The following is a 20,232-nucleotide window of genomic DNA, read 5'->3' as shown; positions in this document are numbered from 1 at the left end:
ATGTGGAATATCACTTATGACCGAGAAATGCAGTTTTGTCTGTGACCTCATTGAACATCACCAGGCGTTGGTGATGTGTGTAGCTGTGGAAAACCTTCTGGATTCAGTCTTGCTCCTAGAAAGGAAGTTAAATCAGGGAATCTCCGGGAGCGAGTATCTATTAGAATGATTTACTAACAAATCAAAGGATGTGGTATTGAGGTGGCATGGATGGAGGGGATGACTCGAAGGGGAGGGAGAAGCCCCTTCGGACAATTTGCAGCACCCATCTGTCCGAAGTGACTGTATGCCAGTGGGAGAGGTGATGGCGAACCCTGCCTCCCACAGGCGTCACATGGGCCTGAAAACTCGGACTAGGAAGGTTTTGAGGCAGGGGCTGCTGAGGGAGGTGTGGACTGGGCTCGCCGCTGTCCCCGACCACCGCCACGGCGGTTCCCACGTCCGCCACCGCGTTGCTGTACATTCTGCGGCGCGTGGCTGACGGTACGTGGTGGGGCGCCCCTTCCGTGGCCGCGAAAGGCACCCGATTGCTGGCGTGGGGCCGTAAGGCCCAAGGACTTGGCCGTGGCCCTGGAGTCCTTGAAACGTTCCAGCGCATGGTCTGCCTTGTCGCCGAAGAGGCGACGGCCATCAAACGGCATGTCCAGGAGGGTGGCCTGGACATCGGCCGAGAAATTGGCGGACCTCAACCAGGCGTGGCGTCGAACCGCCACCGTCGTTGCCATCGCCCTGCCCAGTGAGTCCGTAGTATCCAGCCCACACCGGATAGAAAAGCGTGCTGCATCTCGGCCGTCCGCCAGGGCTTGGCTGAGTTTAGCCTGGACCTCCTCCGGGCATCTAGGCAGCACCTCCACAACCGTGTCCCACAGGGTGTGGGTGTAGCGGCCCAAGAGACAGGCGGTGTTCACAGACCGCAGCCCTAGGCTCACAGACGAGAAAACCTTCTTCCCGAACTGTTCATATCTCTTGGATTCCCTGTCGGGCGGGGCCGACGGGAATGCGGTTTGGGAGTTTGAGGCCTGGATGACCAGACTCTCGGGGGTGGGATGGGTGGACAAAAAGCATGGGTCGCCCGGTGCCGGGCGGTAGCGTCTGGCCACGTTCCTGTCCACAGGCGGGCCTGTGGCGGGCTTGGACCAAGTGCCCAGAAGAACGTCACACAAGGCCTCATTGAACGGCAGAAGGGGCTCCGCGGAGCCGGACTGCGGTTTGAGGACCTCAGTGAGGAGATTAGTCCTCACGGCCGCGACGGGGAGCTGAAGGTTTAAGGCCTTAGCTGCCTTCGTCAACACTACACTGTAAGCAGAACCCGCCTCCGAAGCCACAGTCGGGGGCGACGTAAATCCAGTGTCTGGCGAGGTGTCAATACCACTGGCCTCCCCAAGCTCATATGTCCAGTCCTGCTGCGACTGGCAATCACGTGCCAGAGGGTCCTCGGACCCCTCCCATTGCTCCTCGTCACCCGACTCCTGGAGACCAGGATCAACAGCCAGGGCCTGCTCGTGGAGATAAAATTCTCCAAAGGCCGACGGAATCGGCGCCCAGCGGCGCCCTTCCGACTCCTGAGTAGGACCGCAGGAAACATTGGGGGCGGCAACCACATCGGCTGCCGGGGACGACACCTGAAGGGACGGCGCCGGCGAGGTCGTAAGGTCGACCGGCGAGGCCCCGGATCCGGAGCCGGATCCAGTGAGGTCGTGCGGCGCCGGGACCGAAGCACCCGACGTCGTCGGGGCCGAAGCGCCCGACCCGGAAGGACCTCCAGACGGAACCGATCGGCCCGAAGGCGCCACGGGAACCGACTGAGGAGGGAGGGCCCTCATGGCCATGAGGTACCTCTCGACCTCCTCCTGCGACGCGCCGTGCCCAGGGACCCGAAGGTGTGGGGCAGGCGGCGACGCAAGCGACTCCCGCGGAGCCGCGTGGGCGGTGTCGCCCGAGTCCCCGGCCGCATCGTGCGAGCGTCGGGGCGGGTCGGAGGATCGATGGTGTCGCTCCGACCTCTCATGCCTCTTACCTGAGGACTTGGAACCAGACGATCGGTGTCCACTCCCGGAACGTCGATGACTCCGACCTCGCGACCTGTCCCTCGACCTCCCGTGGGACCGGGACCGGGACCTGGAGCGGCGCGGGCCGACTGCCTCAGCTCGAGACGCTTGCGGGACCGCTCCCGCCTAGCCTTCGACGTCAGGGCCCGGCAGTCGGAGCAGGATCGATCGTCGTGGTCGAGGCCTAAGCACTTCAGGCACCGGCGATGGGGGTCCGTGACCGACATGAGTCGGCCGCACTTCGAACAAGGCTTGAACCCGGGCATCCCTGGCACCGATAGTCGAGATAGTCGACTAAAGAGAAGATCAAAAAGGATCAAAATTTTCAGTCAAAAAGTGACTGGGGGTAGAGCTTCTTCCGGATCTGCGCTAGCTGGCGCGGAAAAAAGAAGAACTGACGTCAGCGCGCATGGGCGCCGTCTAAGTACTCCGACGACGTCATCCCGGCGCTCACGACGCCGACGACGGACGCGGAGCCGCAGACGACGCCTACCGGCGCGCAGGGGTATTGCTACGCAAAAGTTTCCGGATCCAGTCTGACGCCTGGGGATATTCTAATGTAAGGAATCTATCACTAACGTGTCTCTTTCAGATATAATACTACAGCAATTCTCAAACTGTGGTTCATGGATCAATGCGGTCGGCAATACCTATTCAGAACTCAAATGTCATCTAAGCCTTATTTTCTCTCAATAATTATAAGCATTTTGAGCTAAATAACTAGATAAAGTTGGTACTTCCTTCGAGGATAATAGTCTCATGAAGTAAAAATAATACTTTAAGTCTACTGTATTTCCGCCCCTGCATTTGATATGTATATTAATAAAATCAATAAAGCATTTAAAACATTTTTTTTCCTAAGAAGCTGACTGCTTGTTCAGGTCCGACCTTGTGTCACTGTTAACATTAAAATACACCCAGTTTCTGACTAAAAACACTTTTGAATTGCTTACAATTTTCTTGGAAATCATTCACATGAACACAGAACTAGTGTTCTAACCATGCAGTAAGCTATACATGTATACACTTGTAGACTGCACATTCTCCTATCCACTGCTCTATATGGTAAGACACATACAGACCAGACTGGAACCCATACACTTCTTGCTTTGGAAAAAGGGCATACCTGCAGTTTTCAGCAGAGTGAATGAATGGATAAAAAACGTATAAAACGCTAAACAGCTGCTCCAAAAAAGGGCTTCCTGATGCTAGGTGAGAAGTAAGGCAAAGAAGAGGAAGGCATGAAAAGTCTGGTAAGAGGTTGCAGAGTTTTGGGGCCAGAAAAGAGAAAGAGTATCCACTAGCTCTGGACTTTTTGATCTTAGGGATGCTGAGTAGGTTATGAGTGGCTGAGCATAGGGCTCTGCGAGGAAGATATATTTTGATTTTATCGCAGATAAACACAGGGCCTTTTCATTGAGTGGCTCGGAACATTAGAGTCTAGGATTTGAATTCAGGGAGCGAGTGGAGAGTTTTTAAGCCAATCTGAATTAATTGCCTTTTGGAGACATTCAGCACTAGTCTGGCTCATGAATTCTGGACTCGTGGGCGTCTTTCAAGCAGTGCTAGAGGAGCACCCTGACGCAGTACAGCAGCATAGTCAAATATTGATGATATCAAAACATGAACAATGATCTTTCTAACGTTCTCTGGCAGGAATTTTTGAATTTTTCTTAAAGTTTTCATTCGGAAAAAACAGACTCCTGCAGTAGCATTGACAAAAGGTCTGAAGGTGAGGTCATTGTCAAGCTTGACTCCCAAGTTTTTAGCAGTGGTAGATGGGGCCGGGGTGTGTCCCATCGTAGGCGGCCATAGGTGGGTCAGGTCTGGTACAGAAGGAGACTGAAGACCAAGATTTGAGATTTCTCAGAATAAGGCAGAGGCAGCTGTCATACATTCAACCAGCTGTCTAGCCCTCAAAGTTGGCTGAGAACGAAGCATCAAGATGTTTAAAGGCAAACGTTAATTGGGTATCATCACTGTAAGATACCATGTTAAAACCTCACTCCAAAACGATAACAGCAAGAGGAGCCAAACAGATTTCAAAAAGGTACGGGTTTAGTCCTGAGCCCTGTGGAATACCACAGAGGACCTCCCGAAAGCCAGATGCAAAAGGGGGAGGAAGACCGCTTGCTTGCGGTTGGAAAAAAAGGATTGACACTCATTGTCAATAGCCGCTGATAAGGCCAATAAGATTAGGATGGTGTTAGAACCCAGATCAAGGTGGGTTTTGATTAACTCAGTTGTTTCCATATATATAACTATTAAGCCATATAGTTGTTTGAGTCCAACGTCAATTCACTTACTATTTCTGTTCCACCACTTCTGCTGAGAACTCGCGTTTCACATGACTATCTGTTGATTTAGGATTACGATCTGGGTCTCATACTGATGTGTAGTCATTCATAATTAAACATGCTGCTGCAGAGGAAAGCAGATGAGCCGAGATTGTGCATTTTGTTTTAATATATGATTGTTGAGGTTCAAATCATATAAAGTACATGGGGGTCTTTGACTTACAGATGTGATTCGGTGGAAGTCAAAAGGTTCAAAACTATGGAGCTACTATATTGTCTGGCCTCATAGTTTATGTTACTAGAACACTTTGATGGCAAATACAGGATTACATTACATGATTACCAGTTATGTATCCTATACTATACACACAAACAATGAATACTAAAAACATAAGCTCATGCACAAGGTGAAGATGCCAGTCTAACCCTTTCCAATTCCATTTATGATCAAATTAACGCGTTATTTACCGTCCGTAACAATGTATCTGGTAGAGACACAGTTTAGCTGCAGATTCCTTAACCTAAAATATCCCCCGGCATCAGACTGGATCCGGAAAATCTCCAGCAGTAACCTCTGCGCACCAGTGGAGGGCGTCGCATGGCTCCGCCCTGAGGTCGTCCATGGATATGACGTCAATGGAGCCATAAAAGTCCCTCCCGGCGTGCTGATGTCAGTTTTCTACTGTGAAGCTTTTCCGCAGCACAACACGGAGCCACCACCAAAACCGTGAGTGTGTGGAACAGTGTGCTAAAAAAGATCAAAAATCTTTGAAATAAAAATGACAAGAAATCCTAGAATGATGAGAAACATCACCATGTATCCTTTTTCCTCAAGACCTCAACTTGGCCATTCTACCTCTTTGGTCAGGGATTATTCATGAATCTATAATGCAGGGTAACATCCCTGATTGCCTCAAAATTGGGCAAGTCACTCACATCCCTAAGAAGCCTAACTCGGATTTATCTGATCCCAACAACTTCAGACGTTTCATAAACATCATGACGTTAGCCAAACTTCTCGAGAAATGCGTCCACAAGCAACTCTGCAACCATAAAGAGAAATTTCAATTACTGGACCTCTATCAATCTGGTTTCAGAGCAGGGTTGTTACGGGCGGCGGTCGCGGTCTAATTAGGTCTAAACGGCGGGGAGTCGCATCGGAGAAAATGGACCGAGCGTGAAGGTTTCCCCCCACCGCCAACCCATGAGGTCCCACTGAGGGCTTACTAGTACTTTTTGTCTCCCCCTTGGGGTGAGACTGCGGGGACAATTACCCAATATAGAAAGTCCACACTAATCAGGTTGTATTAGTTTTTTATTTTTATTTCTTCTTTCTCTACACCTTAGTTTTGGACATCTTAGCGTATGTCCATCTAGGGGTTTGATAGAGTCCTGTGGTCCTGACGAATGCTGAGCTGAATTTTAGCTCTTAAGCAGAAACATGTTGACCATCTTTGATTTCTTCTCACTTCAGTAAGGACTTTTTGGTTCAAACTAACTCAACCATTCACCAGTCCTTTAATTTGCACTGTTTTTACCAGAGTTAGAGCTACCCTCTTAATAAAGTTATTCTGTGATGAGTAGCCAATGCTCTTTTTAAAGCACTTCTTTATCACTACCTCACATCTTTTTCAACCTTTGGGAACCCAATGAAGACAATTGGCTACCGACCTTCACAGGCGGTGCCTGAGGGTTCTTTTTCATCACTGAGCACATGCACCTAATTCCTTTACTTCATTCTTGTTTCTCTAGACGGTGGTAATTTTCTTTCTGTCTATGGACACTTATTGGTCCATAATCCTGTTATTTTCATTTTAGTTCACTTTGACACTCTTCTGTTGATTATTGTACATAGTACAGAACCTGCACTAACACACATTGTGGATGACGCTCTGAAATCCCTTGATCATAATGTTCATTGTCTTCTGATCCTTTTGAACCTGTCTTCTGCTTTCAACACCATCAAACACGAAACCTTGATTAATCTTCTAAAACATAGGATGGGTTTAACAGGACCGGTCCTAAAGTGGTTTACCTCCTTCTTACACAGCCGCACTCAAAGGATTAAACTCAGCCAGTCCCTTGCTTCCAGTACCCAAGTCAGGACTGGAGTTCCACAAGGATCTGCACTCACGTCCACGCTCTTCAACCTTTTTAGGAGCCACTCACTGTCATTCTAAACCAGTCTAACATTCAATACCACATGTATGCAGATAACATGCAACTTTACTTGAAGATCTCCTCTCTAGAGGACATTAAAACTTTAAATGAGGCTCTTTCGCAAACTCAGCAATGGTTAGCCAAGAACCATCTTTCAATGAATACCCTCAAAACTGAATTCCTGCGGATTGCCCCCCACAATCAATCTGCACCTACCCTGAACTGGCTAAAGCAACTCACAGCCCTTAACTGCACCCCGCTCGTGGTTGATTCAGCTAAATCGTTAGGCATTACCTTGGACAAATTGCTTGATATGCAAGCTCACATCAGTACCACTATTAGGGGTGCCAACTTTCATCTTAACACCCTCAAGAAAATCAAACCTTTCCTTCCAACCGAAGACATAAAACCTGCAATACAATCCCTGATGATCGCACGTCTTGAATATGGGCTGGTGACACTTGCGGTGCTTCCTAAAGCAAGTTTGGCCCCTCTCTGAGCCATCTTAACGCATTGGTCAGGCTAATCAAAGGCTCCAAAAAACAAAATCACATTACACCAGACCCTGTGCAGCTTAACTGGTTGTCTATTGAAGAGAAGATTCGTTTTGAAATAACTTGCCTCACGAATAAAGCCTTGCGCTATTACACTGCGGCCTACTGGGTGAACAAGCTCATTCTTTCTGGCTCAAGTCGGAATTTAAGAAGAACATCCACACTTCTCTTGAAACCTTCCAAATTTAAGAAGAAAAGTACGTACAAATGTGCTTTCTCTGGCATTGCACCTAGAATTTGGAACGCTCTTTCTACTGAGATTAGAGCCAATCCTTCCACTGCCTATTTCAAGAAATAAGCTAAATTGATCTTTCTGAATGCATTCTCCATTTATTTCATATTTGATGGCTAATTGTTATTTTACCCGAGGTTCCTTGCCCTATGTTGTGTCAAGTGCACTTTTGCTTGTTTTGCTGAATGTTACAGGAGCTATTTTACACCCTAGGAAAAATTGATCTAGTGTGGCGCACTACCAGGTCCCTGATCTTGATTGTGTACTCCTTGTGGTGTCACTGTGCTGACCTCTATTGTATGGAGTTTATTCATGCTTTCGCCGTGTGTACAGCGCTCTGATACCCGCAAGGGTCATGCTCACGCTTTAAAAAAAATTCTAAATAAATAATGTAAATGAAAGAGTACTTTATACTGTAAGGGACCGAAGGGGGAGAGCAGAGTGCTCGCCCCTAGAAACAGTGCCGCAGAAGCGAAGAGCCATGCCCTCCTATGAGGCAAAACAACATTGGAGATGAATGACATGGCAAATGATAGGCTGTCTACAATCACAGAATGTAACTGTAATGGGCAATAGAACTGGAACAACATGTCTCATGGTAAGTGATCACATTTCTGCAACAACAGAGAATGTGCAATAATACACCTCATAAATGACCTATTGGCTGTGTTACAGTCAAATAGACCCTAAACTAATTGACTGCATCATAGTCAAAGAGACCCCCAAGTAATGGTGAAAAAATAGATTAGGTGGAAGGGAGGGTATAAGAACATGATCAAGCCCCCTACTGGAAGAACCAGGGTGGAGGAGCGTGGAAGGACATTGAACTCATCACCCAATTATGAGAATGGGTGGAGGAGCAACAGATAAACCAGCATGAGACATCCTACCCCGGAGGGAGGTGAATAAGACCATCACGCAGGAAGACAAAGGCCACCTGGAAGGAGGTAAGTGGGTAGCACCCACCCTGAAACGGCCCTCGCAGAGCGTGGAGGATGGGTGGGCCTAATCTGCGGTTAGACTGTGTCTCTACCAGATACATCGTTACCAAAGGTAAGTTACGCATTCATCTGATAGAGACATCTAACTGCAGATTTCTTTACTTAGAATAGATACCAAAGCTATACCCCATTGGAGGAGAGTCTGCAACTGAAAACCACCAAGTTCCAAGAGAGCTCAACCGTCAATAACATTGACCAAAACACAGTGGGGACTGCAATGCCAGCGGGGCTGACACCAGACTCATTAAGCTCTGAAAGGAAGTATTAACATGGAGAGGCAAAGGCACCACAATCCATCAGAGGATGGTATGAGGCGCCTCTCGTGCAGACAGGGACGAAAGGGAAGCACGCAACCAGAATGGATAGTTCACAATGGAAGAAATTCCTTAAACTTCTGCAAAAAGAAGTTAATCCGAGCACAGGTCCCAGGGATCTGCACAAGACAAGTCCTAGAGAAGGAACAAAACAGTATGACAGAGTCCGAGCATACAACGGAGCATGCTCAACGTTGGATGCCAAAAATAACATGTGGAGGGACAGATGCCTCCATTCAGAGATATACAGAATTATGACTACCAGGATATACATGTATGTGGATGACAGGGATACACATAAGCATACAGTGTGGACTGTGAGAACTACACCACACACATGCAGAAAACCAATGAAATGTAGCATCCACAGCACGTATGCGTCAGCAGAAAGACGGGTGCATCACCAGGTAGTCAACCGGCCAACCATACCTAGAGGTACAATAGTTAATGGCCAAGTTGGGCACACACATAAGGTTCGCTCCCAGGAGGGAGAAGGGGGGGGGGGGTAGGGGGGAGAAGAAAAGAGAGAAGAAAAGGGAGAAGAAGAGGGAGAAGAAGAGGATGAGGGAGAGAGGGAGAGAGAGAGAGAGACTGGATCTGGAACAAAAACCCCAGATACCACAGCAAGGAAAGACCTTGTATTCTTGCCCTCTCGCTGTGTGGCTATCCCTTGACATATATACATATACACATATAGATTATATGAAAATATATATATTTAAAGACCAGGGGAACACGAAGAGCATACCCTACATAACACAGGAGGCTGCACAATTTGTACCAACGGCACCAATGTGAACCATAACAGGATATAACATGTCAAGACGCTGCAAAATCAACCTCATTAGCCCTGTCACGGAAAGAACCCTGTTCTCTTGTGTGACAGACGGATATATTGACCACCACACTAACAATGAAAGGAGTCAGTAATACACATACATAGAAGTCAGAAAAAATATATATATCCATATACAGATACTGCAGAAATGGCAATGAGTATCCTGAAGAAGGATACTGCCACTGATAACATCAGCAGGGGCCAGGAACAGGAGTACCTGAGCCCCAGTGTGGCAAGGAGCAGAGGTACTAGAGCCCCTGCCTGGGAAGTTCCCAGGGAAGAACGACACAAGGCAATATGCAGCAGGGACGTGTCTGGGTAGACTCTACCGTCCATAGGCAAGAACCAGACAGGGTCTGAGCCGTGAGAGAAGACCTAAGCACGCCCCAACACCAGAGAATGAAGAGTAGACAATATCACCATAATCTAACACAGCCGAGACAGTGGCGCAAGGCGTACCGCAGGCGCCCCGTGACAGTGAACATACCCAGTGTGTACTCCCATATCGTGTCCATACAGAACACGGAAAGAAACCGGTATGGAGCGGAACAGGACAACATTCCCACAAGGGACACTTGCTTACGTCGAAGACAGCCAACTTGGACAAAAAGAGCACAGCCAAAAGGTGAAAGAACACGCTGGGGTGAGCAAGGTGTGGCAAAAAACCAACAATACTCTGGAACAGTCTGCCTCCATAGAGACAGAACAGTGCTGCAGACCAACCGTAGACCACAACTCATAAGCCCTAGGAGAGAGTCACACCAATCTTGTGGGTCTCACCAGAATGGACGTCCTACAACAGTAGGAAAAGCAACGAAAGGAGAAGCCTATAGTATGAACTATAGGACAATCCCCCAGAGACACAAAAGATAATCATCCTAAGAAGACTAACAGGAGCCTTCCTTCAAAGCCTCCTTTGCAAGGAAGAGCTACTATAAAATAGCCAACAAATACCCCACATTTGGTATGTCTTATCCCCATAAAAAGCCTGGGACACCTCTTGAGATTAGCTCGTAGACAGAGGACTCAAATGAAATGCAGAAACAGATGGCAAGCTGTACCAAATAAGGGCAAAAACAGCTAATTAGCCATGCCGTTCGTCCGGGATATAACATCTTGAAGCCATAAACGGATACCAGAAACACCAGTGACAATACTACAACCAAAGTAAAAGTCTGCAACAACGACTAAAAATCACAGGATTTATGGAAACCCAGATATGAGACGTTGTACCACTGAGTCAACATGACTGTCAAAAAGGGAGACACCATCAAAGGGAAAATCCCGAAGGCGCTCCTGAACATTCGCAGGAAAACTGCCATCGTGCAATCACGCATAGCGTCGCAGAGCAACTGACCTGGCCAAAGCCCAACCCACAGAGTCAGTGGTGTCCATGGCCGACCAAATGGAAAACTGTGTACGTTCCCAGCCATCCTGAAGCAACCAATCCAAGTAAGCCCGAGGGCCCTCCAGAAGAGAAGGTAGGAGATGCTCAACCGATTCCAAAGGGTAAAAGTAGCCCATGCAAATGCGCACAACTTGTTCAAGGACCGAAGGGTTGAGCTGGTAGACGCAAAGACATGGCGGTCACACGACTTCAATGAACGAGACTCCCTAGTAGGAGGAAGTAACGGAGGAGGGGAGGAAGGTAGAGAGACAGAGGCTGCCTGGACTACCAGTCCTTGAGCCCTAGGATAGAGGTACAAACAGACAGGGTAATCTGGAGCCGGGCGATGATAATGTGCAATAGCACAACCCAGAGGATCGCCGGATGATGGTCTTGCCCAAATCCCAAGAAGGATGTCATATAATGACCCGCCAAAAGGCAGCAAGGGTTCCACCTCAACGCGCTCTGGTGGAGTAGATCCAACAAGGGATCAGAAGGCAGAGAAACTGAGGGAGCCTGTAAGATATCCGCAGTCTTGCAAACTGCTCTCGCAAATGCTGCACAAGCCTCTGTGGCCATTCTAGGTGGTGACAATAAGCCATATGTAGTGGACTGTTGTAGGCTAACCCGTCCACCAAAAGGCAGAGGCTCTGCAGCCTGAGGACCACCAAAAGCCTGGCAATGCCCCATGGGCACCTACTCAGAGGAGCATCGAAACAACCCTGGGGGTGGTGAACTCTCAGAAGCCTCCTCCTCTTTCACCAAAAGAGGAACAGCAGGGGACGGCACCGGCGGTGACTGACATCGAAACAGCGTTGCATCAAAGTCGACGACCACTGGAGAGGACTCGTCTGCCCGGCTTCGACTGCACCTCCACCAAGCTCGGAAACTGCAATGAGGAACAGCGTCAACTCAGGAGTCGAGATCCGCGCTGCAGCCACATTTGGTGTCAGCGCAGGGAGCCCCACAGGGCTGTGCGGTGACGCCACAGGAGGGCCTGACGTCTGACTGGGATGCCCCAAAGGGCCGTGTCCCTACGCTAGAACCAGAGTCAGGGTACTTGATCGGCGCCGAGGGCGAACCCACCGGCGAATTCCCAATCTGAACCCCTACCCCCTCCGTGGGGCCCGCAAGAGCGCCAGGGAGAGGAGATGACCCAAAGATGGCCTGTAAAGCCTGCGAATAGGCTTCCGTCTAGGATCTAGTCACCCCAACACAAGGAAATGGTGGGTAGGTGGGGGGTCGACTCCTGGGGGCCCTTGTCTGGGGAAGACTGAGAGCAGCGGGCCCCAGCATCAAGTTTATGGGAGGTTGACGACCTCCGTGACTTCTTCCTGTGCTTACCTGCATCACTGTTCACGGACGCTAAAAGGTGTCGATAAGGCTGGAAAACAAAAGGGGGCCAGAGGAATCGCTTCTCAACGCAGAAAAAAAGTAAACTGATCCTGGGAGGGACTTATATGGCTCGAATGACAACATATCCGTGGATGATGTCAGGATGGAGCCATGAAACACCGTCCCCAGGCACGCAGAGGTATTGCTGAAGATTTTCCAGATCCAGTCTGATGCCTGGGCATATTCTAAGCTAAGGCATCAGCGGCTAGATGTCTCATTCAGATATTTGCAGTACAACCACACAGTTCTTGCAATGACTGCTAGACAATCTAAACATAGAATGCATTCTATACTCCACATAAAACAGAAACAGTAGTAATTCATATGCACTATTTTGGACAAGCAGTTTTAAACAAACAGATATCTGGTGTATGAATAACAAAAAACTTACACAACAGGAAAAACTTTAGGGAAGACAACACTGGCCTCTGCTAAATACTCGTAAAGAATTCTTTGGTCGAACTCATCTGTAGTGTATTTTACCAATGTAGCCTGTTGGAATAAAGAGAGGTTGATCAGATTTCAGCATATACATGTCACACAGCCATTTCAACACTTCAATGCTGTTTATTGTACATGACAAGGTAGAAGAAAATAAATGGTTTTGTTTGCAATACTATAGCCATGGTGTCAACATGGTTTGTGTATTAGGCATAATGCCTGTTCATGTGTTTTACAAATGTACGAGTTACCTACCTTCGGTAACGATGTATCTGGTAGAGATGATTATAGCTGCATATTCCTTAACGTATAATTATCCCCAGGCGTGAGACTGGATCCGGAATATCCCTGCGCGCAGGGGGGCGGCACTACGCGACTTCGCTATCGTTGTCCGCTTACGTGAGTCAGCGAGGTTAAATAAATCCCACCCCGGCGCGCATACGTCAGTTTTCTTCAGAGAACTTTTCCGCGCCACAACAAAACTGTGAGAGTATAGGAACAGTGTGCAAAAGAGCAGGAGAAAAGACAAAGGATGGTGAGGAACAGCACCATATGGAGCAGTGCCAGACACTGCAATACAGAAAAGCAGGGAAAGAACGAAAAGAGTACCGCCCTGAGCAGCAACCCTGCAACTACAGAAATAGCCGCCACAATCCCCCCCACGCCCCCCCCACCCCCACCCCCTCGGGGACAGAGGAACATACAAAAAAAGCCATGATAACATTTAGCAAGTCTGCAATCCCAATCAAAAACAATGAGGGGGGGACAATTCTAGGACAGACAAGTGCTGACAATACTACCAAAAACCCCATCAAAGATGGTTACATCCGAGAAGGAGCACAGGGCATAGGCACAGCCAAGCAACCCCAACCCAGAGTATAGCAAAGAGGCCAGAACCCCTAGTAATGAAAACGGAGAGGGGGGCGGAGGTTAAAGAAAGCCCCAACTTGGAATAACCAGAGCTCAAAGGCACAGGCCGACATAAAAACCCATCCTTCATAGGCCAGAAAGAAGGAATGGAACAATAACAGGACAAAGCATCTTTCCAGGAAAGAAAGAAAGCACTCACAGAAGACATAGCCCCCCCAAGGGGAGGCGAGTGCAGAAGACCAAACCAAAGGTCCTCGCAGAACGGGGAGGAAGGGTTGGCTGTGAAGGAATCTGCGGCTAGAATCGGCTCTACCAGATACATCGTTACCAAAGTTAAGTAACTCGTACATCTGATAAAGACTACTAGCCGCAGATTCCTTAATGTAGAATAGATACCCTAGCCATACCCAGAGGGGAGGAGGGACCTCATCCACCTGGACGTAACAGAGGGACCCACAGGGGACGAGCCTAACAGACAGGGCGAAGAGCCCCGTCTCCCCAGGCAGGGGAACCCACTTATCCAGAAGACCACCAACCCCAAAGGGGACTCGGAAAAAACAAGAAAGAGGAAGCCTGTCCTTACTCAGCAGGAGAAACAAGGGCAAGATAAAAGGAGGCTAGAGCATCCCACGCCCATACATGGTATAAAGAAGCTCCACCCAAGGCCCAGGCAATGAAGAGGAGCAACAAAGAAGGAGAGCAACCCAGAGACTCCAAGGAGAAGAGGTAGAGCAAAGGCAAGCCCCCCCACCGGGAAAGGAACACACCCAGTGAAGAGGGCAGCTGATCCTATCCCAGCCAGAATGCAATAGACCAGACAGAACGGCTCCAACAGCAATAAGCAGGCGGAAGCAGAAAGGGTAGCCCGGGGCCACATAGGAAGAACCGTCCAACTCTCTGCAGGGACAGAATGTGCCCGAAAGAGGGACAAGGAACTCAAGAACCATCACATCACCCAGGGAGGAGAGGTAGAACTGAGGGCAGGGCCCACTGGAAGAAGCAAACAAGGCAAGGATGACTGTCCCACAAAGCGCCAAGAAGACACAATGGTGCAGAAAAAGAGTAGGTCGGCACCGGCAAGCACAGCCGGAGGCAGAGAACGCCACTGAACGATGCACTCAGGGCAAGCCAGACACCAGCCGAAGACAGAGAGCAGGAAGGCAAAGAAGGGCCCGGACACAGCCCAGAGAGTAGTCTGCATACACAGTGGAACTAGACAGAGCCATGACGCCAGGCCGCAGACAGCAGGCCAGACTAGGCTAGGCTAATAGCGCAGCGACCCCAGAGAAGGGCACGCAGGGGCGCGACTCAAGCCTTTCCAAGCCATAAGCAAGAGGATTACATCTGCAACATACCGGAACGCCACGGAGAGCAGAGCCCCGAAGGCGACCGCCGCTCCCCAGCACATGACAGAGCTATATAACAGCTAACACTACCCCACATAAGGCATGTTAGGTTTCAAGACATGGGAACCCTCTTAGGGAAAAACTTCAGCAGCAGTGGACAACAGAAAAGACCTGCGGCAAAACCCACAGAAGGCTTGTCAAGCAGCCAAGGAGAAAGAAACCGAAGGCCTAGTCTCAGGGCTAGCATGGGTTATAAAACCCAAAGCAAAAACACACCGTCAAGAAGGGCTGGCCAGCAGCCAAGAGAACCACAGCCCAAACAAGGAGGACTCGAATGCACTTGAAACGCACAGAACACACAACTGGGGCGACCTGCCCCAACGGAAGAACATCTCCCAAAAAACTGATCACCTCACAGGTCACTGAGGGGGAGAAGGCGGCGGAGGAGGAGGAGGAGGAGGAGGAGGAGGAGGCCGAAGCCCCGCCAAGAACCTCTGAATGGCCGAATCGGCAGGGGCATGGAACAAAAGGGTGCCATCGAAAGGATGGTCCACCAACCGTTCTCAAACGTTCACCGGGAACACACTGTCCCAAAGCCAGGCATGGGGATGAAGCGCGACCGAAGCAGTTATGGCACGACCGAGCACCTCCGAGATGTCCAGAGCGGAGCTGTAGAATACACCTCACCAGCTCTCGGCCATCCAATACACAGGCACCCTCCTAAGAAGCAGCAGACATAAGGGACTCCGCCGAGTCCCACAAGCAAGAAGTGGCCCTAGCCAAAACACAGTGTTCAAGGCCGCAGAGCTGCACTGGTTGAGGTGAATATTTTGCGCCCCCAAGCGTCCAGCCAGAGGGCCTCCCGGGACAGGGGGGACAACAGCGGCGGCAGGGAGGGAAAGGCATTCTGCAAAAGAGGGCCTCTTGTAGAGGGGTGGAGGGAAAGACACTCCGCATCACGCGGCGCCAGATGGTGGAGGTGCAGAAGATGTTGGGGCCCCGTGGCGGGACGGCCCTAAGTCCCCACAAGAGAAGAATGGAGTGAACCCTTGAAGGGAAGCAGCAGCTCCCTACCACCAGAGCCCTCATGGAGAACCTCCAGAAGATGATCCGCGGGGAAATGGGCAGCTCGATCACCCATGCGCAAAATTCCCACAGCCGTGGAAACAGCGCGAGCGAAGGCAGCACCCGCCTCCGTAGGGCCGCGGTGGGGAAACCAGCTCCTCAGTAGGCGACGGCTGTAAACTAAGGTGGACGTCCCCCAAGCCAACTGGAGTAAGGAAGGGCCAGGTCTGGAAAGGAGGAAGAGGGACCGAGGAGTGAGGGATCAGCGGCGCCTCAGGCAAAGACCTAGGCCGCGGTGACCACGATGAGCCATCCTTAGACGACTTTGGGGAAAAAGCCACGAAGCGACGGCCTGTCCCAGACGACGACGAAACCAGCAAGCGCCGAACCTCTGGAGAAGAGGAGGCATTCGAAGAAGAGTCAAAGACCCGATGTCGGCCTGGCGCTGTAGACTCCGCAATCTGAGGCAGGACATCATCGTCCAGCGCCAGAAGAAACGCCGGAACGACCTCCGCCACAGCGCATGGCGCAGGAGACCGGAGCTGGGCCGGGGCAGTGAGGGAACGGCGCCAGAAAGGCATCGACTTGACGTCCGACAAGGCAGCCGCCTGCGTAGTGGGACGGGGAGGGATGAGGGGTCCCCAGCCAGCCTCATTCCGTGACGGAACGAGAAGGGCCCTCTGCCAGCCCTTGTGGCGCAGCTAGGGACAGCAGTCGCCGGCGCCGAAGCGGCGTCACCTCGGCCTTGGACCAGGCCGCCACCTGTCCAGAGGGCCGAGGAGGGCTCGGGGTGCGACCCGAGCCCCGGCGACCTCCCACGACACCACAGGGACTCCTGATGGTGTTTGAGGCGAAGCAGAGGCGCCGTGGTCCAAAGGAGGGACCCCCGAAGGGCGGCACCCCAACGACACCACATCCTCCAAAACAGTCGGCGTGTGGACGGAGACACCGGCGACAATGCAGAGGGCCCCGCACACTGCAAGGGATCCGCTGACATCCCAGGAGGGGAAGGAGGAGGAGGAGAAACCAGTGAGGCCTGCAAAGCCGCCGCATATGTCTCCATCTGCGCTCTACTGGTCCCCACGCCGGGAAAAGGCGGATCGGGGGACGACACGCAGGGCTGCACCACCAGCGGAGAGCCCAAGCCCTCGACAGGCCGGGAACCAGCCCTCGGGGACAAGTTACGACACTTACCGACAGGTATGGGACGCTCTTGCAGCTTGGGAGAAGGATGATGTCGAAGACTGAGGCCACTGCTCCGCAAACCCTCCGCAGGGGCCAGGCATGGGGACGACGCAGACCTGGACATGCAATCTGAGAGAAGTTTCATCCGGCGCTCCGGCTGGAACTTCGGTTTCATCAGCTGGCATGCCTCACAATCAGTGGAGACGTGGTGCTCCCCCAAATACCACATGCAGATGGGGTGAGGATCCATCGCACAAGACGAGCACGTCTTAAAGCCCGAAGGCATTCGCGAACTGTTCCCACACACACACGCAATAAGGGAAAGGAAAAGGCTTGCACAGGCCTGGAGCACGAACTGGGGTGGGACTTATGTGACCTCGCTTACGTCACGTACGCAAACGTCAGGGGCGGAGTTGCGTGGTGCCGCACTCCCTGTGCTCAGGGATGCTGTGGCAAAAAAAAATCCGGATCCAGTCTCACGCCTGGGGATAATTCTACGTTAAGGAATCTGCGGCTAGTAGTCTATCAGATTAAATATTCACTACCTTTTTTAGAATAGTTACTGAACAGTCTCTAAAAGATGAATCTTATAACCTAAAACTACGTGATGAATATTATTTAAGTTTACAAACTTATTTTCAATAAATTATATCTGAAATGTGCACGATTCAATTCAGTAGACCGATAAATAAATGTATATACCATTAGCATACTTTTTGGGACGGGTACTGGGTCCCCTCCTCCTTTTATTTTTAATGTTTGAAATATTCCAGTTGCAGGTTGTGCCCTAGGATCTTTTTACATGGTGTCACTTAATGTCCCAAGTGTTCCACTAACATTGTGCAACACCAACTGGTAATAGAGTACATCATTGGATCCACAGCACAGCAATATATTCACTTCCCAGTAAGTGTCATACAATTTGAGGGCTGAGCAGGGAAGAGGACATTCAATAAAAAATCTGCTCTAGAAATAAAACTACCCATAGGATCTTTGAATGATTAAGTCAGCAATGTGTATCAAATTAGGGTGGGGATCCTTGACTAAGCAAAAATAGGATAAGCTAAAAGGCTACATCTCTGACGACTCAATCATAGATGATGCCTTGCAAGGAAAGAAACAAATTGGTAGTAATGCAAGTTATTGGATTGAGATGACTGTAAAATTACGATTATGACATAAACTCAGTTTCTGCAAGGTCAAGCCTTCTGATGGCCTCATGGCTGCTGTGCCAAGGGGTGAGAGTAGGGAGCTTGCTCAAACCACAATTCGAATGTCAAGGCATCACATCCTAAATCTCCTTCAGAAAAAGTCTGTGACCTTATCACAGACATATACCTCCTGGATTCATAATGGCTCTATCCTCCCAGCCAATGGAGCTATCCATGAACTGTAATTATGACAGTAAATCTGTTGAACCATGTAGCTGAGCTACATGGTCATGCATTAACTGGACAGTCCGTTCTGCCACATCAACCTTGATTTGCATTGAACTGCTTTGACTTAGGAAAGGGGTTCCCACCTCCTTCCCATTTCACAAATATCATACTGATGCCCAAAGAGGATCTACAACTAGTCTTGCAAGAAGAACAACCTCATAGCCCCTAGGCACCATGTCTACCTGCAGAGACACAGCTGGAACCATGACATTGAGTTGCAGGACTGTCGTACGAGTTACAACTCCAGCCAAACACACAGTCAACAAAGGGGCCGTCCAGCAGCCAACAAAGGCACAGTCCCAGCAAGGAGGACTCGAATGGCAATAAACACACCCCACAGCAAGGGCAACCGGCCCAAAAGAAGGTCCAGAACCAGCTCACTTCAGCAGTCACCGCGGAGGAGGAGGAGGATGAGGAGGAGGAGGAGGAGAAGAATGAAGACGAAGCCCTGCCAAGAACCTTTGGATGGCGGAGTCAGCTGGGGCATGGAATAACAGGATGCCATTGAGTGATCAATAAGCCGCTCCCGAACATTTTCAGGGAACACGCAGTCCCGAAGCCAAGCATGGCGACTGAGGGCGACTGAGGAAGCCATGGTCCGGACCAGCACCTCCAAGATGTCCAGAGCGGAGGGGAGAATAAACGCCGTTAGCTACCAGCCATCCAACACATGATGCCGTAAGTCCAACCGAACAGTCTCTTGTGAAGCGGCGGATCCCAAGGACTCAGCCGAGTGCCACAAACAAGAGGAGGCCCTAGCCAAAACACATAATGTGTTAAAGGCACGCAGGGCAGCGCTGGTCGAGGCTAACATTTTGCACCCCCAATAGTCCAGCCATCGGGTCTCCCAGGATGGCCGAGTCAACAGTGGCGGCAGGGAGGGAAAACCAGTCCGTAAAAGTGGACTTGAAACAGAGGAGTAGAGGGAAGGTGCCGGTGCAGAAGGTATTGAGACACCGGATACCCTGAGGCGGGGCACCTCCAAGCTCCCATCTGGGAAGAAAAGAGCGAAACCTCAAAGGGAAGCAATAGCTCCCTCCCACCAAAGCGCTGGTGGAGAACCTCCAAGAGATGGTCCACCGGAAAATGAGCAACGGGTCTCAAGTGCGCAGAATACCCACAGCCGTGGACACTGCGTGACGGAAGGCCGCACCTGCCTCCATAGGTCCCCGCGGCGGAGAAAACAGCTCCTCCGTGGGCAAAGGCTGCAAACAAAGGCAGCCGTCCCCGAAGCCAAGCGGGTGGGCAAAGGCCAGACCTGAAAGTCAGAAGGAACCGAAGAGTGGGGGACCTGTTGCTACTTAAGCGAACACCTTGGCCTCGGGAATGGCAGGGTACCGCCCTTCGATGACGCTGGTGAAAAAGCCACCACGGGGAGGATGACACCAGTAGGCACCCAACCTCCAGAGAAGAGGGAGCATCTGAAGACTAATCCGCGACTCTACGCCTGTCCGGCGCCGTAGAGTCCGCCGCCTGAGGCAGGACATCATCACCATCCAGCGTCGAAGGAGACGCCGGACAGAACTCCTCCAAGTCACACAGCGGCTGGAGCCGAAGTGGCCAAGGGACGCGTCTGAACGGCACCTATTCCACCTCCAATGAGGCAGCCGCCTGTGTGGCGGAACGAGGGGGACCAGGGGAGCGACACAAAGCCCTCCAC

The 20,232-nt window shown here is 50.7% G+C and overlaps 1 protein-coding gene across 6 annotated transcripts in view; it reads right to left on the bottom strand.

Annotated features, from left to right (window-relative positions):
• NF1 (neurofibromin 1) overlaps window positions 1–20,232 on the bottom strand; it is a 2,008,692-nt gene that overhangs the window by 260,080 nt on the left and 1,728,380 nt on the right. For all 6 annotated transcript variants that reach the window (XM_086954827.1, XM_086954826.1, XM_086954830.1 and 3 more), the window contains one exon: window positions 12,618–12,718. In XM_086954827.1, coding sequence (XP_086810953.1) covers window positions 12,618–12,718 — 101 coding nt within the window. The remainder of the gene's footprint in view (window positions 1–12,617; window positions 12,719–20,232) is intronic.

This window comes from Lissotriton vulgaris, chromosome 2_1, assembly GCF_964263255.1.
Source record: "Lissotriton vulgaris chromosome 2_1, aLisVul1.2, whole genome shotgun sequence".
In the NCBI taxonomy this organism is placed as follows: domain Eukaryota; kingdom Metazoa; phylum Chordata; class Amphibia; order Caudata; family Salamandridae; genus Lissotriton; species Lissotriton vulgaris.
The sequence above is the reverse complement of the archived record's forward strand: the minus strand, read 5'-3'. Positions and strand labels throughout refer to the sequence as shown.